The sequence below is a fragment of the Desmodus rotundus genome, chromosome 4 (assembly GCF_022682495.2).
Source record: "Desmodus rotundus isolate HL8 chromosome 4, HLdesRot8A.1, whole genome shotgun sequence".
Classification (NCBI taxonomy): Eukaryota; Metazoa; Chordata; class Mammalia; order Chiroptera; family Phyllostomidae; genus Desmodus; species Desmodus rotundus.
This window is the reverse complement of record NC_071390.1, coordinates 15,140,390-15,163,279: the sequence shown is the minus strand read 5'-3', so window position 1 is coordinate 15,163,279 and position 22,890 is coordinate 15,140,390. Positions and strand designations below refer to the sequence as shown.

At 39.2% G+C, this 22,890-nt stretch overlaps 1 protein-coding gene across 3 annotated transcripts in view; it reads left to right on the top strand.

The window, feature by feature from the left end:
• MXI1 (MAX interactor 1, dimerization protein) overlaps window positions 1-22,890 on the top strand; it is a 74,536-nt gene that overhangs the window by 16,538 nt on the left and 35,108 nt on the right. For 2 of the 3 annotated variants that reach the window (XM_045191415.3, XM_053923503.2), the window contains exons 2-3: window positions 3,291-3,423; window positions 18,376-18,405. In XM_045191415.3, coding sequence (XP_045047350.1) covers window positions 3,291-3,423; window positions 18,376-18,405 — 163 coding nt within the window. Of the gene's footprint in view, window positions 1-1,469; window positions 1,770-3,290; window positions 3,424-18,375; window positions 18,406-22,890 lie in introns of those variants that run through there. The other variant, XM_053923502.2, reaches the window with a different exon arrangement.

Sequence of the window (22,890 nt, the reverse complement as noted above, 5' to 3'; positions counted from 1 at the left end):
TCCCCTCACCAAGAGCTTCCTGTTATTTTGGATATCTACCAGCAGGTTAAAATAATCAGGATGAGGGAAAGTTATGGATGTTTACAAAATTCCCAGCTTGGCCCTAGAGCATTCAACATTTATGACCTTGTTGCCTTTTCCTCTCCCTAGATCAGTATTTCTCAAAAGGGAGTGATTTAGTGCCTTAGAAGATATTTGGCAATGTCTAGAGACATTTTTGGATGTCACACGTGAGGGTTGGTGGTGTGCTACCGGCATCTAGTTGATAAGAGGCCAGGGATGCTGCTGAACCTTCCGCAATGCACAGATAGCCCTCTCCCACTTCCCAAAGGAAATATTCACCCAAAAATGCCAGTAATGCTGAAGCTGAGAAACTCTGGTCTAGACTTTGAGGACTTGTTAGATTGAGGACTGGGAAAGAGGGTGATGGTGAGGACAGTTTTTTTAATGTGGTCCCAGGAGTCATTAACCACTGCTTTCAGTTCTGTCTCTATGGAAAACATGAGAGGAAACAATCATCATATCTTCCATTTATTGAGTGTCATGTACTAAGTGTTGTAATTTTTTTCATTTAATCTTCCAAATAAACCCTACCAACTATACACTCCTTGAAAGCAGGGTCCATGTCTGTTTCTATCATTACCGTACACTTTATGTCTAGTACAGTGCCTGGCACATGGCAGGCCTTCAGCGTTTGGATATCTATTTTACACATGAGAAAAATGAGCCCTGAAAGTCCACGCAGCTAATATAAGTGGCAGAGTCAGGATTTGAACTGACCCCTTGTGACTTCTGCACCAAACCACTTATCCATTGAATTATATCCTTCACTTGAAGCACTGGAGAGGTTTTCTAGCCTCTAAACCCACTAGTGAGGGGTGGGAGAGGAGGAAGGAAGTTAATAAAAATAAGATTAAAAAAGAAAACAGTAGGAAATTGAAGTGGAAGAAGGGCCTTATGAAGCCATCTCTGGTTCTGATAGGATCTTCCCTCGTTTCTGAACAGTGACTTTGGCTTTTCAAGTGTTTCTGTTGGTGCCGTCCGAGCAGCACATTTTGCAGAGGGAGAAACTGAGGCACAGAGGTTGCGTGAGAAAGTAGTAGATGATAGATGACTTGGAACTTCGGAAAAGGAATACTCCAGCTCTTAGGCACCCGCTGGGAGTCGTTGACAAGAGGGCTTTTTGGGCGTAGACACACTCAGCTAGCTCAAATCCTTCCTGACAGACGCAAAGTGCAGAGAACTTCTTAGTGTTTTCACCCTGGGTAGAGAAGCCAAGCCGGACTACACGTCCCAGTGGCCCTTACAGAATTCGGCAGCGCGCACGAGTACTAACGCTGTGTGCATACTACAGTTCCCGGCGTGCAGTAGGCGGGGGCGGGACTACATTTCCCAGGAGGCGCGGGAGGGGGCGGGGCGAGGGAGGGGGCGGACCGCGGCGTACTCCCGCCCCTCCCCGTGCTCGCGCGGAGAGGTAAACAAACCGCGCGCGGGCTGCCGGCGGCGCGACCAGTGCAGAGGGGCGACAGGCGCGACTGGACCCGGGGGGCGGTGGACAGCGCGCCTAGCTGCGGCCGGGCTGGCCAGCCCGCCCGCTGCGCATGTCCCGGGGCGGTGCTGGACTGTACCGGCTGCGGCGCCTCCTGTCGGCCGGGGAAGGGAGTGCGGAGAGGCCCTGGTAGCCGCCGCGGTGCCCATGGAGCGGGTGCGGATGATCAACGTGCAGCGCCTGCTGGAGGCGGCCGAGTTTTTGGAGCGTCGCGACCGAGGTAACGGCTGGGCACCACCGCCGGACCCCGAATCTGCTCCGCGTGCGGATTGCGGTGCGGCGTGTGAGGGGTGCGCGTGTGAGAAAGGGGTGTGCGCCTGGAAGGGGAGGTGCGCTTGTGCGGGGAGGGGTGTGCTCGTGTGAGGGGAGAAGCTTGCCTGTGTGCGCGAGGTGTTTGCGCCGGTGAGGGGAGGTGCGCGCCTGATGAGAGTGCGCGCGTGAGGGGAGGTGCGCGTGTGAGCGGAGACGTTTGTGTCAGGTGTGTGCACCTGTGAGGCGGGGTGTGTGTGTGACGGAGAGGTGCGCGTGTGAGGAGGGGTGCGTGCATGAGGAGGGTGCACGCGTGAGGGGAGATGCTTGAGTAAGGAAGGGCGCCCGTGTGAGGAGGGGTGTGCGCGTGTGACGGGAAATGGGTGTGAGGAGGTGTGTGTGAGGGGGTGTGCATGAGAGCAGGTGCGCGTGAGCAGGCGTCTGTGAGGTGTTTACAAGTGTGAGGAGGCATGCTCATGTGAGTGGGGGTGCACCTGTGAGGAGGAATGTGCATGCGTGAGGGGAGCTGTGTGTGAGGGAGGTGCACATGCGAATAGGGGTGCACGTGTGAGGGTGGCCGCGCAGGTGTTTGTGAGGGGGGGGTGTGTAAGAGGCCACCTGTGTGAGGGGAGGTGCAGGCAGGTGTGTGTCTGTGCAGGAGGGGGAGGGGGGGCGGGGCTGGTGGGAGGGCGGGGCTGTGTGTGGGGGCGGAGCAGGAAATGGGAGCTGCAGGAGGGGGCGGGGCTGTGGGAGGGGGCCGGTGGACCGGAGGAGGGACGGGGAGGGCCTGGAGGGTGGAGGTGAATCTGAGGACTGGGCGGACTGGAAGACCCGGGAACTGAAGGGGAAGGGGAAGGGGGCGGGGAGACGGGCTGAGAGCAGGGGAGGGGAATGTCTGCTGAAAGGCAGGGAGGTGCGCAAGCTGTGGGGAAGGGAGCTTTTGAGTATCTAGGTGTGACGGCTCGGGATCCCTTTAGGGACTGATGCTGGAGGAGATGCAAAGAGACAGGCTGTGAAGAGTAGGAACTCTGGGAGCGGTGGTGCGAGGAGGGAAAATGTCCTAAGACTGGGTGATTGAATTAAATACATGGAAATGTGGGGCTTAGTGTGACACTTTCTAGAATACAGACTTAAAAGAAAGGGGAATTTTGAAGTAGGTGAAATAATTGAGGTGAATGGTAACTAGGCTGAGAAATTAGGATGTTTAAGTCAAGAGTTCTTGGAGAAAAGGATTTTGTAGACAGATAAATTACTTGATTTAGAGGAAGTATCCATACATCTTTCAGGCACTAGGTTGGGTCTGCATGTTAGGTCACAGGATTGATGTCCAGGTAAGGACTAGAGATTATTTTATCTTTCAACTGAAGAGAGTGGGAAAATATTACCTCTTTTTCTTCTAACAACCTGTTACTCTAAGGACTTGAGATTTGTGGATCCATGGATTTGAGTATATTCCTCTTATCATATCTTTTTTTTCTTGCTGTCTCTTTAGAGTGTGAACATGGCTACGCCTCAACGTTTCCCTCCATGCCGAGCCCCCGGCTGCAGCATTCAAAGCCCCCACGGAGGTTGAGCCGGGCACAGAAACACAGCAGTGGGAGCAGCAACACCAGCACTGCCAACAGGTAGCAAGCTGGGGAGGTTTAGGAAGGACAGTGGAGGGGATGGAGCACACATTCAGACAGGCGTGCCTCTAATACCAATTCTGGAGCAACACTGAAAGCCAAATGGGTTCCTTTACCATCGCCTCTGGGGAATGGCCCTTTTAAAATAATAAAGGCTAGAACTAACCTGACTTTGTGTGGAAGGGAAGGAATAGAATCAACCAAAGATGATTCTATTTTGGTTGTCTTCTTTGGAAAGACAACCAAAGAAGTTCTTGCTGGGATTATTAAGTGGGGAGGTCTATGATTTAGAGGGACAGTATCTTGCGAGGCTTTGCAGTGTGCGTCCATGCATGCAACTACATGCTAAAAGTAATTTGGGCCACTTTTAAACTTGGATGATCCAAGAATTTTTAAAATTCAAAAGTATCTCAGGAAATATACAAAGCAGAATTAAGGGTTTTGTTAAAGGAACAGAAATACTATTAGGTAGAGCAGGAAGTTAGTGGGCATGGTCTGTTTGTTGTTTAAGGATGAAGGGGTAGATTGCTATGAAAGTTTTACCTTTTATTGAATAATAAGAATGAATTGGTAAAGGGAGCCTTTTTTTTCCCCCCAAATTTTATTTATTTTTAGAGAGAGGGGAGAGAAGGGAAGAAGAGAAACATCAGTCGGCTTCCTCTGGCATGCCCCAACCCGGGACCTGGCTCCCAACCTAGGGATGTGTCTGGGTGGGGAATGGAACCGATAACCCTTCAGCTCGCAGGCCAGTGCTCAATCCACTGAGCCACATGAGCCAGGGTAGTAGGGGGGCTTTTAAAACAATTAAAGAAAAAAAAGGAAAGATGCTTATATTTTAGAACAGATACCTAGAAAATGCTTATCTGGATGCACTCAAGATACAGTTGACTTCTATTAAATTTTTTTTGGTAGTGTCTGGCTGTCTCTTCAATGAACTCTAAGGAGTCATCTCATGAAGTTTTCAAAAGTCCATTTTAAAAGAAAATCAGCAGATGCTGCCTTCTCCATTGATGAAAGGAGTTGAGACCTTTTTTTCCTGATTCCCAAAGTTTTTTGTAGTGAATATAAACATTCATTTTGGAGGGGCATAGAACAATCTCTGGTAACTAAATTTGCTTGAAAATTTGGGGGAACTCCAGACAGGTAGTTGGGCAGTTACCTAGGAAGGCAGCAGGACTAGGGCTCTTCCTAATTGATGCAGAAAACCTGAAGCTCCTATAGATCACATTTAGAGCTCAAAAGGTTAGATCTTTTTTTTTTTTTTTAAGATTTTATTTTATTTTTAAACAGAGGGGAAGGGAGGGAGAAAGAGAGAGGAAAACATCAATGTGTGGTTGCCTCTTGTACACCCCCCTCAGGGAACCTGGCCCACAACCCAGGCATGTGCCCTGATCTGGGAATCTAACCTGTGACCCTTTGGTTTGCAGGCGGGCACTCAATCCACTGAGCCACACCAGTCAGGGCTAGATCTTTCTATTTTGCCTTTATTCTACACTGAAGCAAAACTAGGATTCACCCTTCTCTTTGACTCATCTTTAAAGCTGTATGTTTTCTCTATGGGCTTCTTTTGTTCTTCAAAACTACTATGTATTTTTTTAAACAATTTAAAAAATAATTAGCTGTAAGCTTAATATGCCATATTTATGTATATGTTTGGGTCTAGAGGGTTTGTTGTGGTATGGTAGGTTTGGGATGAAAATTATATAGTATGTTACATAGCTTTTAAAAATATAAGTATAAATTTTTTTGCTCTTTATAGTTTTTTTCTGGTTAAGATATGAGCAGTTAAGACCTACAGTATATTCAGGAATTTATGGGTTTTTCAATCCATGTGTGGATTAAAAAAATTTTTTTTAAATTTGGAGACTTGGGAAGAATACCAGATAAAACACCAGATCTAGGTTCTGTCATGCTATAAGAATTCATTGTTTTTTTTATCTTCTAGAAATCAGGTATATGATTGCATTTTCTCTGTGTTCCTTACCATTCTTATTTGTAAAATGAGGGAATAGACTACATATTTCCCAAGGTCCTTTCTTCCCTGAAGTTCTATGACAGTGATTTATTGACAGTTTTAGAGATCAGTTATTATATTGGTTATTCACTATACCATCCCATCATTGCAGAGGGGACATTTTTATTAACAACTCAAATATTATAGAGACATAAATAAATGTGCATTTTTAGATTTTACCAATTATGTTACAAGTCATTAATGAGTTTTTGAGATCTTTTGACCCATACTTTGCTCAGCTTGGTTGGGGTTTTGACTAAGTGCTGTTTCTCTTTCATTCTAGTGTTCCTGTTAGGATTCTACTGTTGTATGTGGGACTACAGTGGGACCATACAGAAGCATAGATACTGTATGTTTTAACATAGCATGCCAGAAAATTCGTAGAACTACAAGCATGCCATGATCTTACAGTACCCAAGGAAAAATTACTACATGTACATTGGACCACTTAAGTCTAAGGAACGTAAATTTTCATGGGAATATAAGTAGAAAGAGAGATTTTAGAATATATTGTTTCAAGGTTTACTCATGTGTGGGATTTAGGCAGGGGCCTATAGATAAAAACTAGTGTGTTAAGGTGAAACACTAGAAATTATTCCTTCTTACTATTTAAAAAAATATCTGCTTCATGAAATAGGGGAGCCAAGGATCAAATTCCAATACCGGAGTACTTGGAAAATAGTATTGTTAGTTCATTTGTAAGGGGAAACTGTAGACTTAGTGTTAGCTTTAAGCCTATTACTGGATTTGATAGAGATTTTTGTTACACTGGTTACATAAAGCAGAAAGAAAGAAGACTTGTAAAAATTTTTTATTTATTAGTCATCTGAAACAAGGAAAAGAATAGACTTGATGAGTACATATATCTTATTTTCCTGATTAAAAAGCTACCTATGTGGAAGTTGCTGTTCCTATTATGCATTTTGGATATTGGTCTTATATGTCATAAAGTAACATTTGTTTCTTTGGCATAGTAGCATCTTTAAGACATAATGTTGGTTAACTTTTTTCCTAATATTCTCAGGTATAATAAGATATTCCTAATATAAAATGTTGTTTTATAAATTTATGTTGTAATTTGACTCATAATACTATAAATTCCTATTCTTCCTTTTCCCCCAAGTCTTGAATTCTTATTTTCACACAAGTACAACGGAGAGAAAAGAAGTAATATAGCATAATGTTACAAGCTTGTACCTTAAAAATCCCAGTAATTTTACTATTTTGGATCCTTCTAACTGACATTTGGGATATATAACAATACATGAGGTCTGTCCAGAAAAAGTCCAACCATTGTTGATATAACAAGAATGGTTTGCTTGATATTGATGTAACCTGGCAGCCCAAGAGAGGGTGCTGGAATGCGCATGTGTGAACAATGACGACTTCACTATACTAGTCAGTGGGAGCAATAGATGTCATTGAGTGAGCACGTGTGCTTTGTGGCCATCACCTTCAAAATGACTGAGGGAGTAGCGCAACGAATCTGCATCAAATTTTGCATTAAGCTTGAACATTTTTCCACAGGAGCTATTCTCATGATTCAGAAGGTCACAGCTATGGGCCCCTGGTGATTGGTAGCTTCATCAGGACAATGTGCCCGCTCATGCATCATGTCTGGTGCAGAGTTTTTTGGCAAAATATCAAATCACCCAGGTGACTCAGACCCCCTGCCCCCTGCAGCCCAGATTTGGTGCCCTGCAACTTCTGGCTTTTCCCAAAACTAAAATTACCTTTGAAAGGTAAGAGATTCAGGAAAATGCAGTGGGGCAGCTGATGGCGATTGGGAGAACTGTGCTGTGTGAGGTCCCAAGGTGCCTACTTTGAAGGAGACTGAGGTGCCATTGTCCTGTGTACAATGTTTCTTGTATCTTTAATAAATGTCTCTATTTTTCATGTTACATGGCTGGATACCTTCTGGACAGACCTAGTATAATTACTTTTAAATACATGGTCTACTTCACTGAATTTTTGCTTATGGCCTTCTGGCACACTCCCTAAAATCACCCTTGCGAAGATATTACTGCCATTAGAGAACTTGGCTACAAACGCTATCTGGCTTGTTTCAGAGCATCAGATGAGCTGAAATTCCCAGCTTCTTGACTGTTTTGTCTCACAACTGAAAAAGATCTCAAGATCTGTCATCTTTAAAACTCTACTGACTCTACTCTATGTGTTTTGAGTATATAACACTGATTTCCTCCTAAGTATCTCTTCGATCTGCCTTCTATCTTCCTGACTACTCTTCTAGTCTGTGATACCATCATCTCTCACCTGGATGACTGCCATAACCTAACTAGTATCCCTGCAACCACTCTTACCCCAAATATAATTCTAATGAATTATATTGGCTAGTCTTTATCAATTTCAATATACCGTGTTTCCTCTTATATCTTTGCATATACTCTGTTCTCTGCTGGGAATAATTTTTCTTCCCTTTTTGCCAAGCTCCCTCTGCCTCATAATTCTCTTAAGCTCAATTATAACTTCATCAGGACAGCTTTTCTTTATCTGCCCAAGTAAATCAGATGTTTACATACCTCATGGCACCCTTGTTTTTCGTTCTTACAGCTTGCAGAAATAGTTAATCCAATTGTTTGATTAATTCTTGCCTCATTTATTGGACTAAAAACTCCACGAAGGCAAGAATTTGACTGTCTCTTTAAAGCTTTATTCCCAGGGCCTATCACTATGCACTGTATACAGTAGATGTTTCTTAAAAATGGAAGATTTTAAAATTCCAGGTAGACTGTTTTAAGTTGGAACTGACTTTCTCTTTTGTGCTGAGTACCATATTCGACTTGAAGGAGAAATGATGGAAGAATATGCAACTCTGGCTTTGGCAAACTCATTGATTACTTTGTATTCTAAAAGATGTTAATGATAATAGATTTGGAAAGGAAAACAATACGTGATATTTGAAGAATAAAAATCTTCAAGCCACCAGTTCTGTAGAATGCTACAATTAATTTTAAAGAACACTTACTGTCATCCTATGTCATGAAAATATAATACTAAAATTTGTGTATGCAGAGAACATATGTCTGTCAAATATTGGCAGTAAATACTGGTATGGGCCTATGAAATGTACATCATAATTGCATTATTTTAAAGTGATCTAAAAAATAATACCAATTTATGTTTGAATTTCAAGCTGATGAAAATTCCTTTTCTTTAGTATCTTTTGGATACTAAAGAATCTCATAAAAGCAGCAGTATTTAAGTTCTACCTGCTAAGTTTAAGGACACTAAAAACCAAAGCTAAACAACTTTCCTTTTGCTTATGTGGCATTAGTTTAACTTTTCTTCAACTACAGAATAATGAAATGTTTAGTCTTATAGGAAATGAATGTATTGTTATGTTCATAGCTTTATATCTTTTTTGGCTGTCTTACTTGTGGATTATTAGTTTTTTGTGGGGGGATGGCAGTGACTTCTTTTTCTAGGATAGTTGCAGAGGATGTTTTTTCCCATTGAAAGTAATTTGAGATTTGTTATATTTTCTGCTTGTATTCTCTTTTTTTTTGCAGTTTTATAAATTCCTTTAATGTCTGGATTAACAGAAGATAGCTAGATTTTATATCTACTTCTGCATTTAATTTGTTGCAGTATCTTCTGTTTTTAAACATGTTGTACCTATTTGTTCACAGAATAATTAGATAAAGCCTTATTTTTGTGAGGTTTCTTTCTACTATTGTATGTTTTTCAAATTTTCTGTATATTAAGAAATAGTTTCTGGGTCTTTGTCCAACAGAAAACTCACAGTTTTAGGACAAACGTGAAGATTAATAGCAGTTAAACTCCTAATGATGTTAGTATTGTCCTTCAGTATTTTCCAAATGTTGAGTGATTAAACATCCTGTGTGATATGTTCTGTGATACTTATCGTGAACAGTTTTTCCTGTTCATACACTTCTGTTAATTTTAAATTATAGCATGATATTTTATTTCATGTATGTGCTGTAATTCGTGAAGTCAGTCATCCATTGATGCCATTTAAATTATTTTTAGATTTTTTTTTTTGTTCCAAACAGGGCTACTGTGAACATCTTTGTACAGATATCTGTGTGTGTTTGTCCACCTAGATACTTGGGATAAACATGAAGAATTAGAATGTCCACAAAAAGACTTAAATATGAGTGGTCATAGCATTATTCATAATCACCAAAAGCTGGAAACAGCTTTTGAAATTGAAATGTCCATCAGCTCATGAATGGATAAATAAAATACAGTACTATAAATTTTATACAATGGAATACTACCTAGCAATAAAAAGAAACAAACTACTCATACATATAACAAAATGGATGAACCACAAAAACATTATGTAAACAAAGTTAGATACATAAGAGTACACATTATATGACTTCAGTATATGAGATTTATAAAAAAGGCAAAACTGTAGAGATGGAAAGCAGATCGGTGGTGGGCTAGGCAGTGGGAGTGGAAATTGACTGCAGATGCACATGAGGGAACTTCTGGGATGACAGAAGTGTTCTAAAACTGGATTGTTGTAAAGGTCATACAACTGTATGAATTCACTGAAGCTCATTGAACTGTACACTTAAAATGGGTGCATTTTATAGTATTTAAATTATACCTCAATAAAATTGTTTAAAAGAGAAGCTTGCCTATTTTTATTTATTGCAGTAAGATAATGAAGAGTCTTGAACATATGACTAATGCTAAAAAGAATTAAAGGTATAATGAATGACTATTACACAATGATTCCTTTAACACTTGAAATAAACTAATGGGTGGGCAGTGTAGCCAGTTGAAAGAAGGTATCTCCACTTTCCTGCAGGTCCCAGAGCAAGGAAATTCAGCTACCCCGCCAACCTCACCTCCCTTTGAGAATCACTTTTCTGTGTGATGTACTTCCCTCCACAAGGCTCCTGCTTCCTCTCTCTCTTTTTAAAATTCATTGATTGATTTTATGGCGAGAGAGGAAAGGAGAGAGAGAAACATTTTTAAAAAGTTTTTCATCTTTACTCTTTTCTATGTTTTTTAAAAAGAATTGATTTTAGAGAGGGAGAGGAAGGGAGAAAGAGAAACAGTGATTTGTTGTTCCACTTATTTATGCATTTATTGGTTGCTTCATGTATGTGTCCTGACTGGGGATTGAACCCACAACCTTGGAGTATCGAGACAATGCTATAACCAACTGAGCTACCTGGCCAGGGCTTTGTTAAGAATTTTTATGTCTTATGTTCATGAAAGGTAGTATTCTGTGTGTGTGTTACTAATGTAATTTCTTTGTCAGGGTTTTGGTATCAGGGTAATAATACTGGCCTCAAAATGAGCTGGGAAATGTTCCCTCTTTATTTTTTCTGAAAGATTTTATGTAAGATTGGTATTATTTATTCCTAAATGCTTGGTAAAATTTACCAATGAGGAATTCTAGGTCTGGAGTTTAATTTGTGGGAAGGTTTTTGATTTTGAATTTAATTTATTTAATAGATATAAGTCTATTAAAGGTTTTTATTTCTTCTTGAGTCAGTTTTAATAATTTTTCCATTTCATAAAAGTTGAATTTATTGGCATAAAGTTCATAATACTCTCTAATCATCTTTTTAATGTGTATAGGATCTGTAGTGGTATGCCCTTTCGCTCTTGATATTAGTTATTTTTTGTACATATTATTAATTTTTGTCTTTTTTCTTCATCAGTTTTAGAAGTTTATCCATTTTTACTGATGTTTTTAAAATCAGCTTTTGGTTTTATTGATATTCTATTTCCTGTTTTTTTCACTCCTGTTCTTGGTGTTACTATTTCTTTCCTCTACTTCAGAGTTTTTCATCCTCAGCAGTATTGAAATTTTGGGCCATATAATTTTGATTTGAGCATAAGATGTTTAGAAGCATTGCTGGCCTCTCCTTACAAAGTGCCAGCAGTATCTACCTAGTTGTGCTAACCAAAAATGTCTCTAGACATAACCAAATGTATTCTGGTGTGCAAAACAGCCCACAGGCGGGAATCATTGCTCCACTTCTTTTGGTTCAGTTTGTTTCTTTTTCTAGCTTCTAAAGGTAGAATCTCAGATAATTGATTTTGGGCTCCCCCTCCATGAACATAAGGATTTAAAGCTAAACATTTTTCTGTAAGCACTGATTTAGCTACATCCAATAAATTTTGATATGTTGTGTTTTTATTATTTTTCAATTCAGGATATCTTCTAATTTCTCTGCAATTCATCTTTTGATTTGTGACACATCTTCCAAATAGTGACTTTTTTCTAGTTACGTTATTGTTACTGATTTTTAATTTAATTCCATTGTGCTTAGAAAACTTACTCTGTATGATTTTTGTACTTATAAATTTATTGAAAATTGTGCTTTACAAATTACATAACTTAGGGATATTTATGTAGTATACCAAAAGACTTGTCAGAGACTTAAATTAGGGTGTTCGCTATAATTGAAAATGAATTGATTTTTACAGAATTCAGTTTATATGTAATTTCATTTTTTTCTATTTATTGAAAATGTGCATATGGAAAAGTGCACAAATCTTAAGTGTATAGCTTGATGAGTTTTCATGAAGGTGAAGAAATAAAATATTATAGATTCTTCTTAGAAACCTTCTCTTGACTGTTTTCAGTCACTGCCTGCCCCTCCCTGAGGTAACCACTATTCTGACTTTCACCCTCGCCTGTCTGGCTTGGTTGGAGAGTCGTTCCCTACACGAAAGGTGAGGTTTGGATTCCCAGTCAGGGCACATACCTAGGTTGTAGGTTTGATTACCCTGTCAGGGCGTGTAATGGGAGGCAACTAGTCAATATTCCTCTCACATGATGTTTCTTTCTCTCCTTTTTCTAAAATCAGTAAACATTTTTTTTAAAAGAAGCAATAAATTTCTTATGATACATTTTTTCTAAAAGTCTGCAATATTCAAGTTTTACTGTCTTCGATGATTTTCAAAAAATGTATAGCTTTTGGTGATAGCCAGAGGAAAGGGGTGTTGGGGCTAGGTGGAGGTGGACAAAGAGGGGGACTAGGGGCAGAAAGAGACTTTGCTTGGCGCAGTGGGTTCACAGTGCAGTGTGCATATATTTTATTGAGTTGTATACTTGAAACTTGTATGGTTTTGTGTACCAATGCCATTCCAATAAATTCAATTTAAAAATATGTACCTTTGATAGACACATGTACAAAACTACCTTTTTGGAAGAATTATTTTATTGGCAATAAGTGTGATTTTCTTCTGTTACAGTGTTCTTCAAACTTTACTGACTACTTTATTATACCACTAGCAGTTAAAAATATTTTCTACTTCCAATATATGTGTGTATATTTATAATTATATACATGTATTACTGTACTAATATTTTATAAATACATGATAAAGTTTTGGAAGAATAATAAATTTAAATAGAATTTTTACTATTCCACTAATTCTTTTTAACCTTCAGGTATATACTTCCCAGACCCTTTCTCTAATGTAGGTGAAGTTTTCTGCTTTTCTTGCTTCTTGAGTATGTATATATGAAGTAAAAGCTTTAGCACACAGGAGATATTCATTTAGCTTCACAGAATGTGTGCTTGTCATTGTTTGGAGGGCTACATCCATTAGGCACCTTAGGGAAGTAAGTGAAACAAAAATGTTAATAAACTGGGAGTTGGCTCATTAATTCGACAAAAATACAGGTCTTTTCTTTTTCTAGAAGTGAATGTTAATTCCAGGAATGGGGGCTTTTATTTTCCTTCAGTGGTGACTACTCTTAACTATTTTGTGCAGTTTCACCTCCATGCTGCTTTTCATTGACTGCCACCAAACTGCATCCGAAAGAATTAAAAGTTTGTGTATTATAGCTGTGTTGTAGTCAATGAAAAGTCATGGATCTGAGATTAATGACTCTTAGTCAAATAGGGAATGCACTAGCATGTCTCTCTTAGAGGAATGTTATTGGTGAAAAAGATCACCTGGGATTCCATGATAAAATGGTAGAAATGTCCTTCTCTCTGTCCTTTGAAGTTGTTGAGCATTCAGAGTAAGGAAAGAAAGAGTGTCTGAAAGACAGTTCATTAGTGTTTGCTCTCAGAGATGTATTTTATTTGCAGAAGAAGAGTGGGTTAACTAGATGGATTATTCAGAACATCTCAACCTTACAGGGAAATTATCATAATTGGATATTTCAGTGGCACATTATTGGAAGGGCTTGGTTGGACACATAGGCCCAGAAGAGCAAAGTTGTTTCTGAGTGTGCTAGTATGTGACCAGTTCAGTTACTCATGTGGTACCAGCACTATGTGGATTATTATTTTCTCTGTGTACATACAGTTAGGCGTCTTTCTGTCATACTCTAAATCTTGTACTGCCCTCATAGCTGACTAAATAGTGAAAATACCAATCTTCTCTTTCAGTTTCATTTTTCACATCATGGTGGTTTGTTTATTTCCAGGCTAATTCTAGGTATTATTCAGAACCTCTCAATTTGTCCCGTGTAGGATACTTAATAATACTTATTTAAAATAATAAGGATATTTGCAGTGGCTAACATTTACCAAATACTTACTACATGCTGGATGCTTTTACATATTTTCCTCTAATTCTCACAGTAACCCCAGCCAAGGCATGTGATTTTATTCCAGTTTTACAAACGAAGAAACTGTTAATCAGAGAAGTTAGAATTTGTCCAAAGTTACACAGTTAGTGTCAAAGAGTTAATATTTAAACTCAGGATTTTTCCCTCTAACACCATGGGCCTTGCTTATACTATTCTTTCTATTTGGAATGTCCAAACTCTACCAGATCCAGCCTCCACTAGTCGCACATGTACTCATCACTTAAGTCCCACACTAAATGCCACCTTTTTCTTTTTTAAAAAATATATTTATTGATTATGCTATTACAGTTGTCCCATTTCCCCCCTTCACTCCACTCCATCCTGCCCCCCCCCCCCACATTCCCTCCCTATAGTTCATGTCCATGGGTCATACTTGTAAGTTCTTTGGCTTCTATATTCCCTATACTATTCTTACCCTCCCCCTGTCTATTTTCCACCTACCATTTATGCTACTTATTCTCTGTACCTTTCCCACCTGTCTCCCCCTCCCACTCCCCTGTCGATTCCCCTCCATGTGATCTCCATTTCTGTGGTTCTGTTCCTGTTCTAGTTGTTTGCTTAGTTTGCTTTTGTTTTAGGTGTGGTTTGTTAATAACTGTGAGTTTGCTGTCATTTTTACTGTTCATATTTTTTATCTTTTTCTTAGATAAATCCCTTTAACATTTCATATAATAAGGGCTTGGTGATGATGAACTCCTTGAACTTGACCTTATCTGAGAAGCACTTTATCTTCCCTCCCATTCTAAATGAAAACTTTGCTGGATAGAGCAATCTTGGATATAGGTCCTTGCCTTGCATGACTTGCAATACTTCTTTCCAGCCCCTTCTTGCCTGCAAGGTCCCTTTTGAGAAATCAGCCGACAGTCTTATGGGAACTCCTTTGTAGGTAACTGTGTCCTTTTCTCTTGCTGCTTCGCTTCCTGATTACCAGTGTTTTGAACTGTGCATCTGATAGGTTGGCTATCTCTTCGTTGCTTAGTTGTATTTTTTCTGGAGCTTTGACCTGTTCTTTCATTTGGGCCATTTTTTCTGTCTTGGCATGCCTGTTATGTAAAGGGGCGGAGCCTTAGGTGTTCACTAGGGCGGGGTAACGCTGGTCGCTGCTCTGTGACGCTGTATGTGGGGGAGGGGCTGAGAGGGAGCAATGGCACTTGCTCCACTCTCTGCTGGGTTTCAGTCACTCCCTCCACTACCCACAATCAAATTGGGCCCCTCTAGTGCTGATTCCCGAGTGGGTGGGCCTGTGCACGCTCTAGGACCCTGTGGGTCTCTCCAACAAACTCTCCTGTGAGGCTGGGAGTTTCTCCTGTTGCTGCCTCAACCGCCACAGGTGTTTTCAATTAGAGGTTTGAGGCTTTATTTCCCCTCGCTGGAGCCCTGGGTTGTGTGGTCTGCTTCACTCCCCGGCCATTCCTCCCGGCTTATCTGTACGCAAATGTGGGGCTGCAGGGTCTGCAGCCACCACCTTGTGGGGTCTGCTAGCTGCAGGCTGGCCTGCCCCATTCCACAATCCGCAGCCTCAGGTCCACCAGCCCCTGCCTTGCGCGAGTCCTCTCTGCCCTGGCTGCCTGTCTCTGCCCCTCCTACCCATCTGGGTGAGTGTTTCTTCTTTGGCTCCTTGGTTGTCAGACTTCTATACAGTTTGATTTTCAGTCAGTTCTGGTTGTTTTTTGTTTTTAAATTGTTGTTGTCCTTCTTTTGGTTGTGCGAAGAGGCACAGTGTGTCTACCTACGCCTCCATCTTAAATGCCACCTTTTTCTAAAGTTTACCCGGATAACCCCATTTGGAAGTAAATTATGCCTTCTTTAAATCCCCACCACACTTTGTACATTTCTTCATATATTTATTTTGCCTTGAGTTTTTATTTCTCTACATATCTTAATTTACCAACTAGAGATTCTCTTTGTTCCCCACAGCCTAAGGCAGCCTTAAACATTTAAGATACTCAGTATTTGTTGACTTGAGATTACAGGCAAAAAACATCCATCAAATTATAAGTAAATACTACTGATGCTTTTTCTGAAAGTTTGAAGAGCATGGCAGTATTATAAAGATTTGTGTGTATAATCATTTTTGCTTCTTGGTATATGGAAGTCTTGTTAAACTTAACTAGTGGTATAACTAGAAATGGCATGCATTTCCTGGTTTGATGAAAAAGGTCATATTCTTAGTTACCATTTTATATTTTTTTAGAAAGAAGATAAATAGTAAAGTCTGAGAGGTTAGAAGAATTTGCTGTTTTAATTTTGTTAATAGCAGGGGGTCAGATTATGTTCTTTTGGTGCTCTTTAGATAATAGGCTCAATATAATATTGGAATTCAACAGTTGGTTTTCTTTGGGTATATTATCTTTTGTATTTATGGCCATATATTGGATTGCCAAATTGTTTAGAATAGGTTTATAGTATATAGTCTACCTCTCTTTAAATAGATTGTTTCCATTTATTACTTACTCTTTTATTTCATTGCTTTTGTTTTACTGTTCTAAGTTTTCTTCTCAGATAATGGCAGTTAAATCAAAACTAAGAGGGAGTGGGGAATTCTATTATTGATTACCCATTCAAATTTTGAATGATATTTTTTGTTTTCCTCTTTTAACTTACTGATTCACTTTGACATTTCAGTCAAATAAAAAAGAACTGAAAACTTTTTATAAACACATATAGTAATAGAGATTTAGTTGTAATAAGATTTATTTATTGGGTTTTGACCTCTTCAGTCTCTGTAAGACTAAAAGTTCTATGTTTTTATAGTTTCTTTCATCTGAATTATACATATACTTGCCTTTAATTTGGCTGATCTCTAGAAGCATCATAAGATTCTTTTTTTTCTTTTACCTTCTTTGAGGGGGAAGCCCTTCTATTAAGATAATTTCTTGAAAATGAACATCAGTCTTTTTCATCCTGTGTCACTTGGACCTTACGAAATTGACAAAAAACCAAATGGTGGATAGGAGTGACTCAGAGAAGCCTTTTGGCTCTTGAACTAACACAGTGGGTAAAATTTCCACAAAATTATGATATTGATAAAAACACTGTTGAAATTTAGAAATTTGATTATTAAACATCCATTTGAATTATAGATGAGATTAAAGTCATCAGTAATATAATATTCTAAAGGCCTTTGACATTAACCAGAATACACTATTTTAGATGGCTAAAGTTTTAGTTCTGTTGACAAGAACTTAAATTCTCCTTTATAAAATTCCTGTATTGTTAATGTTAAATTATTGTAAAAGTAATACATGTTTATTCAAGAGAACTAGTGTAACACAATTCTAATAGTACCTAACTTTAGAGTTTGTTATATTTTACTGTTCAATGTAGGCTTATTTATTCCTATAACAGTAATATGAAGTAATACTATTTTTCCTAGTTCATAGATGAGGAAACTGAACACAGAGAAATGAAGGGACTTTAACAAGGCCACACAGTATTTGAACCCAGGCATTCTGGCCTTAGAGTCTGTGCCTTTAACCTCTCTTCAGTATTGCTTGTCACCAGGTGGTTTCAGAGCTTGGGCTTTGGCTGCTACTTATACTCTTGGGACAAGAGCATCTCTCTTGACTTCTCTGAGCCTCAGTAATCTTGTTCATAAAACAAGGACTATTTGGGGGATAAAATAAGATAATATATGTTAACTGCTTGGTACTTTCTTTAGCAGACACTTTGCTTCCTCAATGGGTGGTATTGTAACAAATACTGACAAAGCAAAAGGAAAAAAGTCATGAAAAGAAAACAATCATTGTTAGTATTTTGAGGTATATCCTCCCAGTCTTTTAAAAAATGTGTTCCTTGATTTTATTAATATATCTCATATTTATGTTGTTTTCATTCCTTTTATAACTTTCTCTTGCTTATATTTTACACAAAAGGCAGGAAGGCTTGAATTTTTCCGTATTACTTAGCAGTAAGGCAAGGCTGTTTCAGCTTCTGTGCTAGCTACAATTTTTTCCTCCCTGTGTTTAGGAGTAAGTGGAGATAGAAGAGGACATAGAAGCATATACATTTTTTTCCTGTTTTTAAACAAAAATGAGTTTATATTTGAATTAAAATTTTTGATATAATGTCTACAAATCACCAAAATGTGAGATACTAGAAATAGGCAAAAGAACATATGCTAGCATTAATTTTAATAAAACAACAATGAAACTCCAGTTTCAGAATATTTAGAGTTATTAACTGAAAACACTACATCTGGATGAACAGTCCTAATGAATATAGACTATTCTTGATGAGTAATATAGAAGTCTGGTCATACATTGCATTGTTAAATAATTTCACTGAGTGTGGTATAGCAGTAACTAAACTAATCCCCCTTTCTATAGCCCTAGCAACAAAACATGGCTAATGCTCTTTTTTTCCCTTTTAGGTCTACACACAATGAGCTGGAAAAGAATCGGTGAGTCAGTAATGAAGTACAGCTTTCATTTATGTTTAAAAAGAAAATTCAACATTTTACCTGTGAAAATAATGCAATAATGCATATGTAGTTATATTTTTTAAGAAATGCATAGCATATCATGATTCTGATATATAAGTATTCTCTCAGAAAAATGACTTAAATAGTAAGCTTACGCTATCCAAACTGGAAATACATTTTTAAGTTCATTTGGATTATGAGTTTATGGTTTAGCCTTCTTTACTTCTGTCTCTGCAAACAGGTTTATTGTGATGAGTTTATGGCTTAAATATGGTCTTGCCTAAAGGATTAGGTGTCTGTAGTGTAGCCAATACATATTATTGCAAATTGTAGAACATTGAATTTCTCTTTCTTTGCAGTTTGTTCATTTATTCATGCATTCAACAAATCTTCATCAAGCATGAACTGTATGTCAGTGCCATAATACTTTACATAGGAAATACAACAATGTATAAGATAGTTTCTGTCCTCAAGGACCTTACAGCTTCCTAGGGGAGACAGACAGGTAATTAAAATACTGTATAGTGTGGTGAGTATGGAAATGGAGAGGCAAAGGGTGCTGCAAGATTATTTTGCAGGGTCACCTGATTCTTTTCTGAGGGAGTCTTGGAAGGCTCTACAGAGGATGGTGAGTAGACACCATCCTCTGAGAATCCTCTGAGAAACTCTTGAGAGATTCAATATGAGCATAACAGATTATAGCATGAGGCAAACCAGGCCAGAGGTCAACAGTTATGTTGAAGAGTTTGGGCTTTTTTTTAAAAAAAGATTTTATTTATTTTGAGAGAAATGGGAAGGGAGGGAGGAAGAAAGGGAGGAAGAGAGGGAGAGAAACATTGATGTGAAAGAGAAACATTGATCAGTTGCCTCTCATGCTCATGTGCTCTCGACCAGGGACATACCCACACCCTAGCCATGTGCCCCAACCAGGGACTGAACCCACAACCCAGGCATGTGTGCCCTGACTGGGAATTAAACTGATGACCTTTCACTTTCCTGGGTGACACCGAACCCCAACTGAGCCACACCAGTCAGGGCAAGTTTGGACTTTTCTGAGAGCAATAGGGGGCAGTTGAATGATTTTAATGTGGGCTGTCACATGATCAGGTTTGTGTTTTGGAGAGCAGTTTGACTGCAGTGTGAAGAATTGGTTGATTGGGAGAAGGGATCTCGGAAGAACACTCTTGGAGGCTATTGGAAGCCTCTATGGTAAGAGTGGATGGGGGCCATTGGAGATAGAAGTACGCAGAATAAAGAGATAGTATGGAGTAAAATCAATAGAAATTGGTGATTAGTTTGCTATGGAAGGTTAAGTTTTAGGTGGCATTACTGTTTACTGAGAAAAGGAGTATAGGAAGATGATAAGTTTGGGAGAGAAGATAAGGATTGAATAAACATTCATTTATTTTTGATAGAGATTAAATTAATAACCAACAAACTGGAATTGTCTGCACCAGTCATTTTTGACAAAAAAGGTCCCTATGACTTTGAACTTTCTCCCCTCCCTTTTTTAAATAGAAAGGACCTTACAGATTGACTAGCCTAACTGCCTCACTGCAGATGAATTTAAATGTCAAATTCTCTTGAACAAGCCTAGTATAGTCCTCTAGGCTGACTTAGTGTCTTTTACCACTTCATTTGTGCTATGTTCTGCTTGTATCTCCTACTCTAAAACTTAATCAGGTAGTAGTATCTGTTCACATGTCTCTTTCTGTCAAATGACTATAATTTCCTCAAAGGCAGGGATTCTGTTTTGTTCAATTTTTTGTTTGTTTTGTTCAGTTTTTCATCCTCAGTTCCTAGCATTTGATGCGTGTATAGTAGATGATGGTTTCAATACTGATTGAAGGATAAAAGTGGAGCAAAGTTCTGTGTTTTAGTTGAAGTTGTTTCCTACTTTGTGGCAAAGCAGTTTGGCAGGAAACCTTTCATTTTAAAGAATCTCTTTTCTGCCTCATATTATGACAAGTTAAGACATGGCAGAAAGACCAAGAAATAATGACTCTGAGGATTCAACAAATAAAAATCTTGTATGGAACTTTAAATTAGAGTATGTTTTGGGCCACACATTTTAAATCCTGATAAATGTGGGTTTTGTAATTATTTCAGTCACCTGAACGCGGTTGTTGGGAGACCCTTACAGGAAACTGCAGAAAGCTTTTTTTAAAACACTGGAGTAAATAGACTCTTCAGTAAACTATTTGGAATGGAGCTCTTTAAATCTTGAGTACAGTTTGTTTAATGCATTCTGCATATCAGTTCTGATATACCCTGTAAATGGTTTAATCTGGTGTCTGTCTGTGGCACTGGTAGAACATGCGTGGCTTTTATCACCTGAACTGTACACAGTCTCCAGTGTCTCCAGTGAAGGCTTTTGTTCTAATTTTATTTACTTCGGTCTGAGACTTTCCAGTTGATTTCCTACCTCACTTAATGCATGGTTCCCTCATCATCTTCTGTCCTCTTCTGATAGTCCTGATAGCCTTTATTTATCAAATTATTTCTTCTCCCTTCTTTCTTTTATCACTCCCTCCTCCCTCTCTTCCTTGAGGCTTAATCGAATTAACCTTTACAAGATGAATTTGTTTTTAAAAGGGATATTTGTCAACGTAAATAAATCTTAGTTAGAATGTGTCAGAGACTGAGCGCCAAAGAAGAATCCATAACCTGTACTTCAGTTCTGGAAAGTTACTGGCTTATGATCCAGCAAAAAAATAAAATATTGGTAGATAAAGGATAATTTAACGGGGGGGGGTGGTGGTGGTGGAATGGGCTTTGGCCAAACTTGTGAGAAGCTAAATATAAAAATACTAAAAAAATTTAAGCCTGTATAGTTACTACATTTTTAAGCCCCCTCATAGTACTATTTAATAGTTCTTTGTTCCCAAGGTACCATTTTTATTTGACATTTTAAAGAAAATATGTTAGCATCCTTTAAAATAAGTAGAATTTTGGTTTTATCTTTCATTTACATTTGAGTGTGAGTCTATGTGGTAAAAGTAATTCACTGTCAAAAGGATAATTTGATTTTGTCTTCATTCTGAAAAAGTATTCATGAAGTAATTCATATTTGTAGTTTTGCCACTCTACATATATGTTGATGTTAAAAGTTTTTGTTGTGGTTGTTTTCTTTTTAGCTCACTTCTAAAATCTTATGTATAAAGCTGCTTTGAATTAGTGTTTTCTACCGGGGCAGTGCAGTGAGAGTTAGAGGAGATGATTTTAAACTGTTAGTTAATGACAAGAGGAATTTCAGATGGCTGTCTTAAACAAAACTCCAAGATTGTTGAAGCCCTGGTTTGTCCCTGAGGAGACAATAGCCAAGAAGCGTTGAGGTTCATATTCCCAGATGTTAGAGAGAAACCTAATGGTAGAGATTTGGGGTCTGGCAGGCCCAGGGTAGTTTGTTTTGGCCCACAATTGCCCTAAAATGCCTACAGCCCATTAGAGAGCTGTAGGTAGATTTAGGACTGATAAAGAAATTCAGATTCTTTTTTGGATAGGTCCTAAAAACCTATTTGGGGGGCTTATTTCTGCCTAAAATCCTGAGCCTAGTTTAGATGGTTTAGAGCATTTGTTACTTGGGAACTTACCCTATCTCCCTAGACCTATAACAGACTCAGGAAGTGGAGGAAAATGAACAAATGTTTGAGATTTAAGAATTAAGAATTTAGGTAGCTTCCGGCCAAGATGGAGGTGGAGGTAGACACACTGTGCCTCTTCGCACAACCAAAAGAAGGACAACAACAATTTAAAAACAAAAAACAATCAGAACTGACAGAAAATCGAACTGTATGGAAGTCTGACAACCAAGGAGCTAAAGAAGAAACACTCACCCAGATGGGTAGGAGGGGCGGAGACAGGCAGCCAGGGCAGAGAGGACTCGTGGCAGGGCAGGGGCTGGTGGACCTGAGGCTGCGGATTGTGGAATGGGGCAGGCCAGGCTGCAGATAGCAGACCCCACAAGGTGGTGGCTGGCAGACCCTGCAGCCCCACATTTGTGCATAGATAAACTGGGAGGAATGGTGGGGGAGTGAAGCAGACCACACAACCCAGGGCTCCAGCGTGGGGAAATAAAGCCTCAAACCACTGATTGAAAACACCCGTGGGGGTTGAGGAGGCAACAGGAGAAACTCCCAGCCTCACAGGAGAGTTCATTGGAGAGACCCACAGGGTCCTAGAGCGTGCACAGGCCCACCCACTCAGGAATCAGCACTAGAGGGGCCCAGTTTGATTATGGGTAGCTGAGGGAGTGACTGAGGTCTGGCAGAGAGTGGAGCAAGTGCCATTGCTCCCTCTTGGCCCCTCCCCCACATACAGCATCACAGAGCAGCGACCAGCGTTACCCCGCCCTAGTGAACACCTAAGGCTCCTCCCCTTTACATAACAGGCTCGCCAAGACAAAAAAAAAAAAGGCCCAAATGAAAGAACAGATCAAAGCTCCAGAAAAAATACAACTAAGCA